The 1,272-nt window shown below is 37.1% G+C and overlaps 1 protein-coding gene across 1 annotated transcript; it reads right to left on the bottom strand.

Moving 5' to 3' along the window:
- Nucleotides 1-384: 384 nt before the first annotated feature.
- Nucleotides 385-1,026, bottom strand: LOC147524931 (uncharacterized). The gene has a single exon (XM_086577290.1). The coding sequence runs from the start codon at nt 1,024-1,026 to the stop codon at nt 385-387; it is 642 nt and encodes a 213-aa protein (XP_086433416.1).
- Between the last annotated feature and the right edge of the window lie 246 nt (nt 1,027-1,272).

Genomic DNA, 1,272 nt, shown 5'->3' with positions numbered 1-1,272 from the left:
TACTTGATTGTATATTGATTGATTGATTGATTGATAATCTTGATTGATTGTTGATGAATGATGATGATAAACTTGATTTGGAATTGACAACTGTGAATTTTGGATTGAAACAGGTGATTTGAGAAAAAAAACAACTTTTGGTGAAAAGAAGCTTCTACTCAAGATCGAAAGAAAGGAAAAAGAGGCTAAAGACGAAGAACACGAAGAACTTCATTAGAAAAACCTCAAAGTCGAAATTTTACCTTCAACTTCAGATTAAACTAAAGAAATTCTACTCTAGAATGATGAACTAGAAAAGAAAAAAAAAAGAACACTCTCATCCACCTGTATTAATCTAACTTTTCCAAATAAGCTAGGGTTAGGCTGACCCCCACCTGTATTAATCTAATTTTTCCTTACATATATAGTACCACTCTCATCCTCGATTACAATGTTCTGTACAACAAAATCCAGAGGATAAGCAAAATGTACAGTAGAAAATTCAGCATTTTCATCACTTCTATGTAAACTAGCAAAATAATCAGCTACCCTATTCACTTCTCGAAAAGCATGTGAGAATGATATGAAACTGAATCTTTCCTTCTTCCTTTCAATAGCCGCTACAACATCTCGACAATACCAGGGAGGTTCCTCAATTTTGTTGATTGCATTGACGGCTCTTATAGAATCCGCTTCTACTTCTACCTTTAAGAATCCTTCTATCAGACATCGATCCAGACATACCTCTATAGCTTTTAGTTCTTGGAATATAACTGACGCCATACCACCACTTCCACTAAATGCAGCCGTAACCCTGCCTTCATTATTTCTAATCACTCCTCCATGTCCCGGTCCATGGCTATTAAAGGCTCCATCAGTGTTTGCTTTCAATCTCATACCGATCGGAGGAACCCATGTGTAGTGCGTTTGCATCTGTTGCTTGAATTCACTGGTAATACCAATTCTAAGCAACAACCCTCTTCCCCTTGCACTCTCTCTGAGCTCCGGTCGAAGCACCTGAAGATAATTTCTTAAATCTCTAACCATCTTGTTAAAAACTGACTCCGGAGGTTTTCTATCATGTCGAAAGAGTCTTGAATTCCGTTCCTTCCATATATAATCCACCGATGCACATATGAACACCTTATATATCTCTCCCACCTCAACATTTTTACATTGTTGGATAATCGAAACCCATTCCCTATTCGCATTGGAGGCATCAGTGTGAATACCTAGTAGCTGTTTCACCCTTTCAAAGAAATTTCTTGAGTATTGACACTCAAAAATAAATCG

This window comes from Coptis chinensis, chromosome 1, assembly GCF_015680905.1.
Source record: "Coptis chinensis isolate HL-2020 chromosome 1, ASM1568090v1, whole genome shotgun sequence".
In the NCBI taxonomy this organism is placed as follows: domain Eukaryota; kingdom Viridiplantae; phylum Streptophyta; class Magnoliopsida; order Ranunculales; family Ranunculaceae; genus Coptis; species Coptis chinensis.
Note: the sequence above shows the minus strand (reverse complement) of the source record. Positions and strands in the feature narration are given on the sequence as shown.